The sequence below is a fragment of the Kogia breviceps genome, chromosome 3 (assembly GCF_026419965.1).
Source record: "Kogia breviceps isolate mKogBre1 chromosome 3, mKogBre1 haplotype 1, whole genome shotgun sequence".
NCBI classification, from domain to species: Eukaryota; Metazoa; Chordata; class Mammalia; order Artiodactyla; family Physeteridae; genus Kogia; species Kogia breviceps.
The window spans coordinates 172,953,299-172,969,160 of NC_081312.1; the positions used below are offsets into that span (position 1 = coordinate 172,953,299).

Below are 15,862 nucleotides of genomic sequence, written 5' to 3' on the forward strand. Positions count from 1 at the left end.
TTATTCTTTCTTCTGACTCATTTATTCTGCTATTGATTCCTTCTAGTATATATTTCATTTCAGTTATTATATTGTTCATCTCTGTTTGTTATTTAAAGCTTTTATCTCTTTATTAAACATTTCTTGTATCTTCTCGGTTTGAGCCTCCATTCATTTTTTGAGATCTTGGATCATCTTCACTATCATTACTCTGAATTCTTTTTCGAGTAGACTGCCCACCTCCTCTTCACTTCGTGTCTTCCTGCTACAACCACGGTGAGGCAGAGAGGGAAGGGGATGGGGTTGTGGGAATAAATACCCTGAATGCTCTTTCCTTCCACCCTACAGTCTTCTGCCAGTGTCTCACACCAGCCAATTCTAATTGGAAGTTAGAAGCTAATGGAACCTGGGTGATTCATTCTATAGTGGTCTTCAGAGTTGGGGCTATTCTGCAATAGTAGAGTGATAAAACAGACAGTTAATGAAGGGAAAGATATGCTTGGGGATTTGCTTTTCTAAAGTTATTGGTAACATGCTACTGGAGTAGCATGTCACTTTGTGCTTGGTAGCTATTCCATGGTTGAAATACTCTAAGTGATGAGTAAGGAGTGAAATTAGGAAGGACAAAAAAGAGGAATGGCTATATAATTTGATGTAATACATATATCACATAAATGCAGTACAGTTGGATTAATTGGAAATGCAAGACAAAAAACAAAGAGCTACTACAGAGCACTCTTAGTTTTTAACTTGGAAGCCTGGGTTGGCAGAAGTCCAATTATGACCTTTCTGTGGGAACAGAAGAAGATACCTGATTTTGGTTTTGAGTTCTTTAGAAAATATCCAAGTTGATGTTCTTCAGCTCCTTAGCATGTTATTATAATTTTTTTGTTGTTTCCAACTTTATTGAGATAAAACTGACATATAATATTGTGTAAGCTTAGGTTGTGCAATGTAATGATTCTATATATGTACAAATTGCAAAATGACTACCAGAGTAAGGTTAGTTAATACATCCATTATTAAGATGTTTTCTTGTCTGACTCAGGCTCCTTATTTTGGTCCCATCATCAACAGCCCACTCTCCCACTCATACAGCAAATCTATTCATTCTCTAAATGTGACTCTGTGTCATGCCATGGCACTTTCATTCAACAGTCTCCTAACCATCCTTTCAAACTTAGTTGAAAGTCAGTTCTTCTGGCAAACTTTCACTGATCCCTCTCTCCAGTCAAATCCAAATAGTTCTTCTTTGGGCATTAGCTGTAGTACAGCACGTGTTCCAGAATACCACCAATGTTAATTTACTTGTCTAACTCCTTCATGATACTGTAAGTATCTCAAGGAAAAGGGTGCTGACAATTTGACTGTTTCATAACACCTACCATAGTGCTGGTCTCATACCAAGTGACTGTGAGAAAAGAGGAGTGATGAAAGGATAAGACAACACAGTTGAAACATTTAATATTTGCACCAATGTAGGAGTCCTTAAAAGATAAAGCGAAGATGAAAGCAAAGCCAGAGGAGATTGGTGGCAATGATAAAATTTTGAGGATAAAATTAGTTCTCTTTTCTAAGCTGCTATAGATAGAATTATAGTGCTTTTGTGGATTATTTCCTGATCTGTTATGTTCTTAACGCATATGCACAGATATATTACTTTTATTAACTTTGGATATATTTTACATGAGATGTATGCAGTTTCTTGTAAAAGAGAAGAAAGACACAGAAAAATATCTTGACCTAGAATTTCTTTGGGGAAATCACTAAGTTTAAAATAAAATTTTCTCATATTCTCTTTGAAGTGGGATCTAAATTTCCTGCCAGGGATTACTTTTCAGTCTATTTTAAGTTAAATACAAAGTTTTCTAACCAAACACAGTTATACTGTTGGCTAGGATGTTATGAACTCGAAATAGTGTTCTGGGAAAGCTTTTAGTGAGTTAATTAGAAAACAGATTTTAAAAATTAAATGATTTTTATTTTATTTACTATTAAATTATTTTTTAATTTAAATATTAAATTCAGTTTTTAATCAACAAAATTTCTGAAACATAAATATGGACACCCAGTAGTTCTAATCAATAGAATTGGTGTATTTCAAAGACCGGTGTAAAATGAAAGGACATAAGAGGCTTTTTATAAAGTGGAAATATCTGCTCCAGAATTATCCTGGACTAGACCCATTCACTATTCATGTTCCATTCAAAAAAGATTTCCCTCTTAACAGCACTTAACTGTCATAGCTTGTACCATTTCTGTTTCATTACTAGCATTGCCTTAGTATGGATTCCTGTTGTGACATTCTGTATTCACATTATTAGAAAAACAGAATCAGCCACAAAACACTGTGGTAGTGTTTGTTTACATTTTCAAATGCTTCTAACATCATCTCCATCTTTTATATATTCACAATTTAGATTGCCCTTTCCATCACAGACCAGTGATACTATAAATAACTGATAACAGCAATTGCTGATGAGCAATGCTGTAGAATAATGTAAAGGTCAAAGAATGATAATTCATGCTCATCCTTAACAACGTATACAAGTGTTAAAATACTGATGTTGAACTCTGGTGGCAGCTCACAGAGAAGAAATGGCACAACATGAATCCCCTTTGATAAATGTGATTGTGAGGAGGTTAAGAACCAGAACCAAATCATCTGCTCTCTCTACAAATGCACAAATCTGAGGGTCAGCTTTCTGTGTGTAACACAGGAGAGCAGGTAGTTTTAGACATCATAGCTGCTTCTTACTCATGCTTTATTACTAATGTAATCTGCAGTACAGTGTGGCGTTTTAGAAAAAAATGGTGCAAAGGGAGAAGTGTTTAATCTCAAGGCACCATAGCTTTAATCATCTTGAAAAGTATTCAAATACAGAAATCATTTACATTTTGAGCATAGGACAGCTCACTTTTTTTCAGGCCCTGGTAATGTTGAAGGAGTCAGAATCTGACTGGAAAACCTGTCTCATTTGCATACTTGTGATTGTCATTTACATCTGACAAGCCTATTACCTGTTAACGAGGACTGCTTGTACATAGATTTTATCCCCTTGACATTAGCAGGCTTATACTGATTTTAGATTATGGAATAAGCCAAACTGCTTTGCAAAGGAAGATTTTCCAAGCAGTTGTTATCTCTCCATTACAGATATTACTTTTTTGAGACAGAGTGCTATACCTCTGCTTACTCTCATTTCTCCTTTGACTTTCAATTCCTATATTCCTACAACTAAATTAACTAGCCAATAGATAGGAAAGGAAGCTGGAATATAGCTGGGCTTCTCAATCTTTTTCATGACATAGAACCTATAGAAAATGATAATACCGGTAATATCCAATGAGTAAATTAAAGATTTGAGGGTATATTTATATATATGACACTTAAGATAAAAAGTCTTTATGTTTTCTTTACATAATTATGGTAAGATGAATAAAGCAAAGTATTGGAAGATATTAAATATTGGATTTGAATAGAGCTAATGCTTTTTCTCTCCTGAAAGGTGATAAGATCTTTAATTTGCTTCCTATTAAAATAAATCTTTAAAACATTTTTTATTATGATAAAATATATGTAACATAAAATTTTACATATATAACAAGCATTTCTTCCTCCACATTCTTGACAACATTAATTTTTTTGTTTTGTTTTACAATAGCCAAGATAATGGGTGTGAAGCCATATCACATTGCGGTTTTGATTTGCATCTCCCTAATGCTAGTGACGTTGACCATCTTTCTATGTGCTTATTGGTAATTTGCATATCTGTTAAATTCTTTTGCTCACTTTGAATTGGGTTTTTTGTTTTTTTGTTGTTGAGTTGTAGGAGTTCTTTATATATTCTGGATATTAATCTCTTATCAGACTATGATTTGCAAATATTTTCTAAGATTCTGTGTGTTGACTTTTCACTCTGTTGATAGTAGTGTTCATTGATGCACAAAATCTTTAATTTCGATGTAGTTCAATTTATTTTTTCTTTTGGTGTCATATCCAAGAAATAGCTGCCAAATTCAATGTCATGAGGATTTTCCCCGAGGCTTTGTTCTGAGAGTTTTATAGCTCTTATGTTTAGGGTTGTGATTTAGTCTGAGTTACTATTTGTGTATGATATAAGGTAAAGGTCCAACTTCATTATTTTGCAAATGGATATCTAACTGTTCTTTTGCCTGCTGTGTGTGTTCATCTTTGATAAAGGGATGTTGAAGTCTCTAACAATGATAGTGGATTCATTTATTTCTGTTTGCAGTTTTATTAGTTTTGCCTCACTTTGACACTCTGTTGTTAGGCTCAGATATGTTGAGGATTGTTATGTCTTCTTGAACTATTGAACTTCTTGTCATTACGTAATACCTTTTTTTTTTAACATCTTTATTGGAGTATAACTGTTTTACAATGGTGTGTTAGTTTCTGCTTTACAACAAAGTGAATCAGTTATACATATACATATGTTCCCAAATCTCTTCCCTCTTGCGTCACCCTCCCTCCCACGTAATACCTTCTTTATCCCTGATAACTTTCTTTACTTTGAAGTCTGTTTTGTCTGAAGCAAATAGAGTTTTCATTCACAATTACATGTGAGTAAATTCTTGCATAAATATGAGTCATTTCTTATAACTATGAGGCATTTTTAAATTTTAAAATTATTTAAATTTTCTCAAAAATTTAAATTATTCTAACTTGTTTTGAAAGCCAGGTCAAAACATTTTATTAAAAGGTATTTAGGGGCTTTCCTGGTGGCGCAGTGGTTGAGAGTCCGCCTGCCGATGCAGGAGACACGGGTTCGTGCCCCGGTCCGGGAAGATCCCACATGCCGCGGAGCAACTAAGCCCGTGAGCCATGGCCGCTGGGCCTGCGCGTCCGGAGCCTGTGCTCCGCAATGGGAGAGGCCACAACAGTGAGAGGCCCGCATACCACAAAAAAAAAAAAAAAAAAAAAAAAAAGGTATTTAGTGATTCTCAAAAACAAGTCATTAGTATTTTTTATTTACTCAGCTGACAAATACTTATTGAGTACTTACCATGTGCCAGACTTTTTTCGGTGTTGTTCAAATACATTAGGGATGCATGAGTTTAAAAAAAAAAATAAAGAATATAATGGCTATAGTTCTTGTCTGCAGAACTCCTGAAGGACTATTTACATCAATGTGTGTGTGTGTGTGTGTTTAAATGGAACCCTTGAGTTGTGCCCTGTGTTTCTCAAATACACTTGACTAAGAATTTCAACCCATAATTCTCCCAACCATTTTCTCCTCCTTCTCCTCCTTTGCCTTCTAATTCTTCTTCTCCTTGTTCTCCTTCACCTTCTTCTTCTCCTTCTCCTCTCTTCTGCTCTTCCTTCTTCCTCATTTCTCCTTCCTCCTCCTCTTCTTCTTCTTCTTCCTCCTCTTCCTCTTCTTCTTCCTCCTCTTCCTCTTCTTCTTCTCCTTCTACTATTAGATCATAGGAGCTGTTTTCTACACATTATGTAATGGAAAATGAGGTATTGTAATAACACGTGTCAAAAAATTCTTTAATCTTATAGTTATTTTCCCCACAGTGTTTATTTTAGGAAGGATAATAAAGCTTGAATAGCTGGTTTTCTATGTATTCCTTTTGGATTAGCGTCTTGATTTAACAACTTGGAATTGTGAATACTCTTAACTATTAGTGTCAGTGGTTTTGAGCAGTGGGTCTCAAAATTTAGCATGCAGCAGAATAAGCTGAAACAGTTTTTAAACAGATTGCTGAGCCCCACCCCAGAGTTCCTGATTCAGTAGGTCTGAGATAGGGCCCAAGAATTGGCACTTTAAGTAAGTTTCCAGGTGATGATGTTGCTGCTGGTTCAGACACCATCCTTAAAGGACAACTAGTTTAGAGTATAAAATGTGGGGAGATGAATCTAACTCCAGTCCTGACTTCAGTATTTACCAAGGGAATTACCATTGGCAAACTGTTTAATTTAAGATATCTCATGTATGAAATAGTAATGTATAATCCTACCTTCTTAGGTTTGTTGCAAGTATCAAATAATAAACTATTATTTAATACTCCCTAATTTAAAGGCATACTAATTTAAAGACTGATTCTAAAAATTCCCATATTTTATACATTGTAAAAGCTAGTGTTTCTTTGACCTGAAATCTATTTAACAAAGAATATACATACTTTAGTGAGCCTTCTAAATTCCTGTTTTGGAATTAGAGCATAAATAAATATAACTACATTGTGTAATTTCTTAGAGTTTTAAATTTATCAGTTGGTTATTTTTTAAACGTGTTTCTTCTTGCCTCACAAAGAGCTATTCTCCAGTGAATGTCGTACAACATTGAAACAAGAACCATGGATGCTCCTGATTAAAGTAGTTGACTGTAATACCTTTGTTATTGAATTTGAATTGGTAAAACAGGTGGTTATATAAAATTTCAACAAATGCTTTTTCTTCATTTTTGGTTTCATAAGACTAGGAAAGAGAAATCCCAAAGCTGCTAAAATTGTAAATCCTTTTTCAAAATTGAGATGCAAATTGTATGTGTAAAGGAGAATTTTGTTATAGAAAAGCAAGGAATATCTCCTTATTTAGCAACATATTCAGGAAATATTTGTTAAGCACCAATTGAGTTTAAGCCATTTTATAAGGTGTTCTAGATACTTTAATAAATAAGTTAAAATATGTGCCCTGGTATACTTATGATCTAGTTGAGCATATAACTTCATATTCAGTGAATTAAAATCTAATATGAAAAATGCATCTAAAAATTATGTATAAAATGATATGGAATTCTTAAGTGAGGGGGTGATTTTGAACCAGGGGATTTTGAGTGTAGGAATTTAAGAAGGCTCGGAAATGAGAGTGTACTTGAGATATGTTGTGGAAGGTAAATCAAAGTAGTAGAGGGGAAAGACCAAGAGTAGAGATTATATGTGTGCCCAGGAGAAAGACCAGTGTAAGGGAGACAGAGAAAATAAAGTACATGATGTAGCTAAGTAACTGCATGAACACATACGATGGGTATAAATCTCGGTGTCTGAGTAAAATAATATATGAAAGATGAAGCTGCATATTAGTATAGAAAGTTATTTCTCAGATCCTGATGAGTTGAGAATTTTATCCATAGAATGGTGGTGAACAAATTACGGCCTGTGGGCCAATTCTGGTCTGATGCCTGTTTTTGTTAATATAGTTGTATTGGGAACATAGCTATAATCATTCATTTAAGCAGTCCATAGATGCTTTTATGCCACAGAGACAGAGCTGATAGTTGTCACAAAGACCGTATGGCCCACAAAGCCTAAAATATTTACCATATGGCCTTTACGGAAAAATATTCTCTGACCCCTGTTATATACCAGTTCAGTATGAAAGACCACTCTGGCTGATCTCGGAGAGACAGCAGTGAGTGGGCCTGAAGGGAGATCTTAGTTTCCTGCCCAGGAATTGAACCTGGGTAGCCTGGATGAAAACCAGGAATCCTAGCCACTAGACCACCAGGGGCTAGGGTCTAGAAGCAAAGTGGCCCTATAGCTCTTTCCCCCATTTGAAAGCAAGAATGTTTTAAGGAGGCAAAAACTGTAAAAACCGGTACAAAGTTTATTATTGGAGACACAGCATAACGTGGGAGAGCACACAAACAGTTTATTTAAGAGCAGCAAGGCAGAAATACACATCCAGAGAGAAAGGGTATGGTGTCCTCTCTAAGAAGGAGAGCAGTAAGTCAGAAGCAAAGCAGGGATACACACCTGGAGGGGACTGGGCCATCCTGAATGAGGAGTGCCGTAAAGACGTGATTTAAATCACTTACACGGGACAGTCCTTCCAGGTCTTTGTTTACCTTTGGCCAATTTTCTCGGTTTTTTTTTCACACCTGAATGTTTCCAGGACCCTCCCCAACATGCGTGCTCAACATTTTGCTAAGATTGATCCCACCACAGAGGCCTGTGGGTGCATGTGCACACATATTATGGGGTGGTGCCCCCCTCCCTTTTTCACCCCCAAGAAGCCTTCCTGCGCATGTGCAGAGGGAAGTCTTCCTTGACCCCAGGAGCGGGCACCTTATCTCTCTACTTCAGCGGAGCTCAGCTTCTGCCACTAGCTTTGTCCTTGGAGTTTCTGGGTGAGAACAAAGCTTCAATTTCACTGCACTTGACAAGCACCAGCTGTCTGGCCCAGGGGCCCATCTATCTCCCACCTCCTGTGGACTGTTAGTTAGAAATACATAATGATATAAAAGAACTTGCACCAGAATGCAAATTAATTCACTACTTCAATTATCAAGAAAGTCTCACTATGAAAAAAAGTGTCAGCTGATCTGTCAGTGTGTGTAATGAATTGATGTGTATTCTACCGAAGCTTCTTATTTACTTGCAATCCAGGAACATACAGTTTAGTTCAAGGATCTCACTTGGAGTCAGTAAAGGTATGTTGAAGATTTCTAGCAGGATGGTAGGATCAGATATGTATTATAAAGGACCAATAAGGTCAAATAGAAATTTTTTGTTTGTTTGTCTCTTCTGCAATACTCCAGCAGAGTCTAGAGGGCGTGTGTGGAATTTTGGAGTCTGACAGAGCTGGTTTCAAACCTTGGTTGGCAGGGTGGGAGGTTGGAGGGGAAGCATGCCTTGACATTCAAGAAGGAATGTTCCTTTTTCCTTAGTTTATGTTCTAAAAATCCCACATAAGAACTCTGAGTGTTCTGTCTTATTTAAGAAGCTCCAGCAGTTGGTGGGTCAGACCGTGGAGTTGATGGGAGGGGCAGGGAGCAGTTGCACGTAGCAAGGCTGGTGCACCACAGACACGAGGGTAATACTATGGAAACCCCTAGGAGGATTGGACTGTTGAACAGTTTGTATTTTCTGTTACTCATGAAAGTAATCAAGTTCATGACAACTTTGAATAGCTCATATCCCATCAGGTATGTTATAACAGCCTACATTATCATAATCAATCACAAGCTATATCTCAACTCAAAGGATAAGCCTGAAGAATATGTCCCTAATACTGTACAAGTATTAAAGGTCAGTTGACCTAACACAAGAATATTTTTATTTGTCCATGCAAGGGTATTTTTTTCTTATTAATTTAATTAGGGTGAGTACCCAGGAGATTCTCAAATAAGGGGGAAAAATGTCAATTTTTAAATTGCTTAATTTGTGTAATATTAAGACTTTAGAAACTGATTATCCTATGAGGCTTAGGCAACTTTCTTTGAAATAGCTTGGACTGTAAATCAGATCTCTTTTAATAAATGACTTTTTAATGACTTATACATCATCGCCTGGGATCTTTATTTTTGCAACACCTGAGTGCAAAGCACTGCTTTCTTTAAACCTTTGCTACTTTGTGGTTTATGATGTGTTTTGTTAGGAAAGGTATATTTTATAAAACATCCTACTTCCAGCCCTGTATGAGAAATGACAATTTGAAGGCTGGTAGAGAGATGCTGATATTTTATGAGCAACAGCACTGTTCGGTGTGATTATTACTGCTGTATTCATCCCAGGAGGACAGTTGATTTCCTTTGCAGGTACATTCTCAGATAATCTCATCTCAGACATAGGCAAGTGTTCATATAATTCTTCATTTTTCCATTAGGAATCATACATACATCATGTGCCCCCAATTAATGCATAAAAGAATGGCGACCAAATGATATACTTTTACACTAGTACGGTGTTTGTGGGGCAGTGTAAAAACACAAATGCAGTGTTACTTGCATTTTTCAAATTGATCTCCTGGCATGTCTCCCTTTTTTCGTTTTCCTTGCAGTTAAGATATATATATTTCAAGGATTTATAATTATAAAGAGTTGTTTCAATAATTTATTTTAAATTTATTGTTGTGACTGAATTTTCTCAAGTTATACTGTGTTGGGGAAATTAAACATTAACATTTTTCATCGTGTAGTTTCTGGGAAATTAGTACAGGGACCTCCAGTTGAAGAACCATTGAGTAGATGCTTTTATCATTACTAGAATTGTGACTTTTAGTCACTTAATTCTTCCATGGTCTCTAACATTGTTCTGTCTTTTTATGTTTTTTTCTCCCGCAGCCTGGAATATATTATTATCAACTTTTCCTGTGTAATTTCATCTGACTCTACAGTTCTGTCGCTACCTTGGTCTATTTATTTCCACATGTGCTGTACTGATTTTAAACTACATTGTGTATTTTGTTTATCAAGTACTTTTGGAGAGTCTACTGTGAACCAGGCACTGTGTAGGAAACAAAATAGCTGTGGCCCCCAAACAAAGATAAAAACATATTAGCATTTGGGGACATTTCATTCTGTTCTTCCTTGTATGTATGTAGTTATATAATATGTATGTATAAAAACATACACACACACAGAGGCATTGTTGAACATCTGGCACGTGCATGACATATAGTAGATAGTAAGTGTAACATTCGTTAAATGGGATGCAAATGTTTTCTCCCATTCACTGGTTAGCCTTGATCACCATATTGGTATCTTTGAAACACAGAAATCCTTAATTTGAATACAGTCCTATTTTTTGTATTTTCCCTTATGGATAGTAATCCCTATATATTATTAAAAATTCTCAGTCTCATATCATGAAGATATTTTATGTATCTTAGGCAAGCTTTGTTGTTTCACCTTTCACGTTTCAGGTGCATTCTACCTGTAATTTATTATTTTTGAATGCTGTGAAATAGGGGTCAAGGTTTGTTTTTTCCCCACAAGGCTACCTAATTTATTCAATCCACATTGAAAAGATTGTCCTTTCCTTCACTGCTCTGAAGAGCTAAGCTTTTCATAAATCAGATGTATAAATATATGTAGAATTTTCAGGACTCTTTTATCCATTTCTCTGGCCCATTTTTCCATCTTTACTTCCATACCACCCTGTCTTGATTATTCTAACATTATAATGAATCAGTATCTGATAGAGTAAATTCTCCAACTTTGTTCTCCTTTGTGATGAAATTGGCTATTCTTAGTCCTTTGGATTTCCATATTAAGCTTAGAATCAGTTTGTCAATTTTGGGGAAAATATACCTACTAAAATTGTGCTGGATCACAGTGAATCTGTGAACCAATGAATAATTCATGTATTCATCTTGGTTCTCAGCATCTATGGGGTCCTGGGATATTAAACACACACAAGGAACAAAGCTGGAACTTTTTATTCATTGACACACAATTCAGACAAATTAGTATAATAATCCTAGCTCTTAAAAGCAGTCTTAATTCATGCCCTGTGTAGTTCACAGGGCACTAAATTCTTTATTAGCAGCAACTAATGACATAAACATAACCACAAATCACAATTACCATTTATTAAATATATAAGATGGGCCAGTACTGTGATAGAAATTTCACTTGTTTTATTTCTAACTCCTAGTAATAACGTGGAGCTATCCTGTTTCATAAATGAAGAAACCGATAGGTTCAGAGAGGTTGAATAACCTGCCTAATGTTGCCCGTCTAGTAAGTGCTGAGGTCAGAGGCCAACCCTGCCATGTCTTTTGCCCACAGCACATTCCCAGTGCCTTGGACAAGTAACACTGGAAAGACTGACTCAATAAATACGTGGTGACTGAATGAATACCTCTCTCTTTCTCCCCATCTATTTTCTATTAATGATTCATGTCTTTCCTCAAAAAAAAAATGATAAAACTTTCAAAATGGTTTTAATAAGTAGCAAGTTCAAACTCCATGGTACTAGTATCACATGTGGTGAAAAAGTGATGTGAAATATAATTAATCAAAGAAATTAGTGCCAGAATGTCCAAATTTTGAGGAATCACTTCCTTATTTAATATTTCAAAAAGCTGTGTAGGGCTTCCCTGGTGGTGCAATGGTTGGGAGTCCGCCTGCCGATGCAGGGGACACGGGTTCGTGCCCCGGTCCGGGAGGATCCCACGTGCCGCGGAGCAGCTGGGCCCGTGAGCCATGGCCGCTGAGCCTGTGCGTCCGGAGCCTGTGCTCCGCAACGGGAGAGGCCACAACAGTGAGAGGCCTGCGTACCGCAAAAAAAAAAAAAGAAAAAAAAAAAAAAAAAAGCTGCGTGTTACATAGCATGTCTTAAATGTTTTATTATCTCTTTTTTGAATTGGTAATTAAAGTGGGGGCATAAACTCTATCCCTTATGGCAAGATTACATTGATATTTAAGTGTTTCCATCATTATTTTCCCTCTCTGGTTTGGAACTAGGGGGAAAAAAAGACACACTTTAAAAATTATCTACCCACTTAAGCCAAATGATGGAGAGACTTGAGTCCTGATAACAGTGTTTGTGCCCCTGGATCCAGCTGTGCCTGAAGCTAGTGTATCCCCTGTACTTTTCAGTTATGTAAACCAATAAATACCCTTCTTTACTTAAAACAACATTAAAAGGTTATCTACCTGCTTATTAAAATATGTTTAAGTAAAACTGACCTAAATTAATAGATAAAATAAATTTGAACCTGAAAGCCTTTTAGACCAGTGAGTAGAACTCCAAGACAGTTTCCTATCTCTTTTTCATACTTTAATTATTTATATTTTTCTTTTTATGCCTCTTCTAAATGTATTCAATGCTTCAATGTCTCATTTTACCCACATAAAAAAACTCTACAAAACTGATCAGAGTATCAGCAGTATTATTATAAAAAAATCAACCAAGTTATTACATATTAAGCCTAATGATTTCAACCTTTACCATAATTTTTGTACATTGTACCAACGGACACATGGATTCAAAATCAAAATAGTAGAATTATTTATGCATCACCATTGTTCTAAAAACATTGTTATACTTTTAGGACAAATTTTAGAACAATAAAATATAGTTAATGACAAACTGTATTTTATGATTTTCTTTTTTTACCTGATAAATGCATCATTCTTTCCCCAGAAATACCACAGATGGCTGGTACCTGTATGCTGATAGCTCAAATGGAAAGTTTGGTGACATAGCTGACATCCTCACTCCTGTTATTTCACGCACGGGACCAAGATGTACCCTGGTATTCTGGACTCATATGAATGGTGCCACAGTTGGTTCTCTCCAGGTATTGCTTAGGCAATTGCATCTTCTGAATTTCTTCTACAAAAATTCATATTGTATAATTTAGTGTTATTAAAATAGGTAGTCTGCTAATAAATGAAAATGGACAGTTATCAACACTTCACTGGTTTGAAAACAGTATGATTGAAAAAAAAGCTTTAGTAGAATTGGACCTGAATGGCTAATAGGATTTCTTTAAACTATTCTATTTATGAATATGGTCTTTATTCTGAGGTTGCAACTTCTGTGTAATACTGTTTTACCCTTGAAATATGTCATGTAGGTTTCAGCATCAATATTCTGAGAATAACACAATCAAATGAATATACACATTTTGGTGATATTCGGATGTGCCTTTTTGCTGTCTTTGATATTCTCTTTCAAATTTTTTTTGTAAAACAAAAAGAAATTAAATTGTTTCATACTCACGAAAGGTTGCAAGAATCTCACAGACAACTGCATTTTACCTTTCACTCAGAGATTCTGTTTTTTGCCTATTGTCCCAATAACATCTTTTATAGGAAAAATTGAGTTCAATACAGAATTACTTATCACACTCCATTGTTATTTCTTTCTAGTGTCTTTATTTCTTTATAAATTTATTTATTTTTATTTTATTTTTGGCTGCGTTGCGTCTTCGTTGCTGTGTGTGGGCTTTCTCTAGTTGTGGCGAGCAGGGGGGCTATTCTTCATTATGGTACCCGGGCTTCTCATTGCGGTGGCTCCTCGTTGTGGGGCACAGGCTCTAGGCATGCAGGCTTCAGTCGTTGTGGCACGTGGGCTCAGTAGTTGTGGCTCGCAGGCTCTAGAGCTCAGGCTCAGTAGTTGTGGTGCATGGGCTTAGTTGCTCCGTGGCATGTGGGATCTTCCCGGACCAGGGATGGAACCCGTGTCCCCTGCATTGGCAGGTGGATTCTTAACCACCACGACACCAGGGAAGTCCCTAGTATCTTTAAAACTGAAGTAATTCCTTCATTTCCCCTAAGCTTTATGATCTTGATATTTTTAAAGGTTATAATCCAGTCATTTTGTGAAATGTCCTTCAAATTGGATTTATTCAGTGTTAAGCATGTTTTTTCCCTGTAATATCACCAACATTGTATTCTTTTTATTGCATCCCATTGGTTAGTACATGATGTCTGTTGGTCTTAGTACTGTTGTTCCCTTTGTTATCAATAAATATTTTGTGATGAGATATTTTGAGAGTATGTAAAATCCTGATCTCAACTCAATTATACCCACTAATTTTTGCTTCCTTTAGTATTTTTTGCCACATTAATTTTACTATGATGATTGCCTATTTGTGTCTAACTCCATTATTCTGTCTACATTTGTAGGTTGGTTTTCTCTTGTTAGAAAAATTCTCCATTTATTGATTTATATCAGTGTGGCCTCATGGACTCCTATTTTATCCAATTTGCTGTCAACACTACTACTATTTATTGGTTCTTACATTGTCCCAGATTCAGTTATAGGAGACCCTTTGAACTGACTTCTATGTCTCTTTGACAAGTCCAATCATTCTTTGATCATTTCCTTTCTTTCTGGCCAAGAAGATGTTCCAGACTCATCTTTTTGTTATCCTGTTCCATCCCTGGAGGTAACTATTTTTCCAGGGGGTCCTGGTTTCTTTTAGACAACCAAGTTATACGGACAAAACAGAAAGAGGTTCTGCAATTTTAATGCAGATCCCCTAGATCCTGTCTTCCCCTATTAGACATGCCTTATATAATAGATAAGGTTTGTAAGTATATATATAGACACATCATTTACTCAGAGAAGCCAACTCAATTTTGAAGCATCTCCGTTTATACTCTGTTTCATAGCTTACGTGACATTTTCCAAGAAGCCATGTCTGAAAAATAAATCCCCAGATTTCAGAATTGTTTACATGAGCAGTTTTAGACCAGGGATATCTCACTAAAAGCAGCCATAGATAAGGTCTCTCCCCCTGTCAAATAGCATTAATTTGTTTTCCAAGAAGTCTATGTTTAGTATATTTGCAAAGAGATTACACTTGGGCTACCTGCTTTATTTTTCCCCAGTAAATAGAAATAGACTGCAGATCAGCTGCTTAACCACTTCTTTCCTAGTAGCTTGATGTAATTTTAATATTAGGTATTTTTTCTGATTTTTTAACTGTCTTATTCTAGGATTTTCCTGGCCATATTAAATATTATTTTCCTCCCCAAATTAGATTAACATACCTTATTTTTAAAATGCTGTTACTTTTTTATTGGAAACATGTTAAATTTATAAAGCAATTTTGGAAGAATAGTTGTATTTATCATAGGTGAGGCTTCTCACCAAAAACAGTTTAAGAGTAAACTTGTTTGTGTATATGTATGTATGCATGTTTAATCATCTGAAAGCATCCAAGTAGTCGTGTGGATTGATGTGACAATTTACCATTTGTGTCGCACTGAGTTTTTTAAAATGGTTTTAGACAAAACAATCAATACAGCTAACTACAGGGTTTGCATCAGAAAAATGAGAATTACCAGGTGTATTTTGTGGTTGAGATTATTTATCTGAAATAGGCTTTCATTTTTTCAGAATAAGATGTGTTAGTAGATGAAAAATTATAAAACAACCTTAAAATTTTATAAGTAGTTAATTATCAAATAATTAAAATGGTAATACATATGATCATTATTTTGTGCACAGCTGAGTAAAATAACATTAAATGTTGCATTACTATGTTGCACGAACACAGTTTTCCTTAGTGATTTGTGTATAGAGCAGTATTCATACAAAGATCTAATTCCTATACATTATTTTTAGTATCCTTCAAAAATGATTTTTATATTTTTTAGAAATTCTATTTTCTTAACTTTAATAATATGTGGATTCAACTTGAATTCAAGAATTTAGTGATATCTTTGCT

General features: G+C 35.6%; 1 protein-coding gene across 1 annotated transcript in view; it reads left to right on the top strand.

Moving 5' to 3' along the window:
• MALRD1 (MAM and LDL receptor class A domain containing 1) overlaps positions 1 to 15,862 on the top strand; it is a 628,554-nt gene that overhangs the window by 242,987 nt on the left and 369,705 nt on the right. Inside the window, exon 22 of the mRNA XM_059059255.2 lies at positions 12,823 to 12,979. Within this exon, the coding sequence (XP_058915238.1) occupies positions 12,823 to 12,979 (157 nt within the window). The remainder of the gene's footprint in view (positions 1 to 12,822; positions 12,980 to 15,862) is intronic.